This window comes from Vittaforma corneae, assembly GCF_000231115.1.
Source record: "Vittaforma corneae ATCC 50505 unplaced genomic scaffold supercont1.13, whole genome shotgun sequence".
Classification (NCBI taxonomy): domain Eukaryota; kingdom Fungi; phylum Microsporidia; family Nosematidae; genus Vittaforma; species Vittaforma corneae.
The window spans coordinates 60947-61446 of NW_006889846.1; the positions used below are offsets into that span (position 1 = coordinate 60947).

At 39.2% G+C, this 500-nt stretch overlaps 1 protein-coding gene across 1 annotated transcript; it reads right to left on the reverse strand.

Moving 5' to 3' along the window:
• VICG_01428 (uncharacterized protein) lies at positions 1-498 on the reverse strand (the record flags this gene model as incomplete). Its single annotated transcript, XM_007604812.1, has 1 exon — positions 1-498. A coding segment is annotated over one exon (498 nt), but the record flags the coding sequence as incomplete, so codon positions are not given.
• Between the last annotated feature and the right edge of the window lie 2 nt (positions 499-500).

The following is a 500-nucleotide window of genomic DNA, read 5'->3' on the forward strand; positions in this document are numbered from 1 at the left end:
TTGAGCTCCTATTTGCAAGCAGGTATAAAGCGCAGGGCTGAAAAAAGTTAGTGCTACATCCACAGAAAATTCAAGATTAGTGGCAAGGGGAATTCTTGGAAGAAAGTATACAATGAATGATAGCATTAGAAATACCGCACCAAGTATTAAATACTTCACTACCTCGATGCTTTTTTCATTCAGCTCGTTATTAGATGGTTTTTTCACTGCCAAACTACACATCAGCTTATTTCGTCTGGTTTGCTTTCCGATTTTAATTACAATTCCTAAAGCGATGTCATCAAATACCGAATGGGAAGAGGCAATGGAGAATGAGTATCCTGGGATTTCGGATTTTTTTGTAAGATTCTTAACTCTTACCAACTTCTCAAGCTTTGTGTTATTCAACGAGACAGAAGAAGACGTGGACTTTATGACTTTAGTTCCAGAGTACACAATCGATCCAATCCCTTTGCAAATGGGCACCGCCTCCCCCGTCAAGAAACTCTCATCGGTTATTA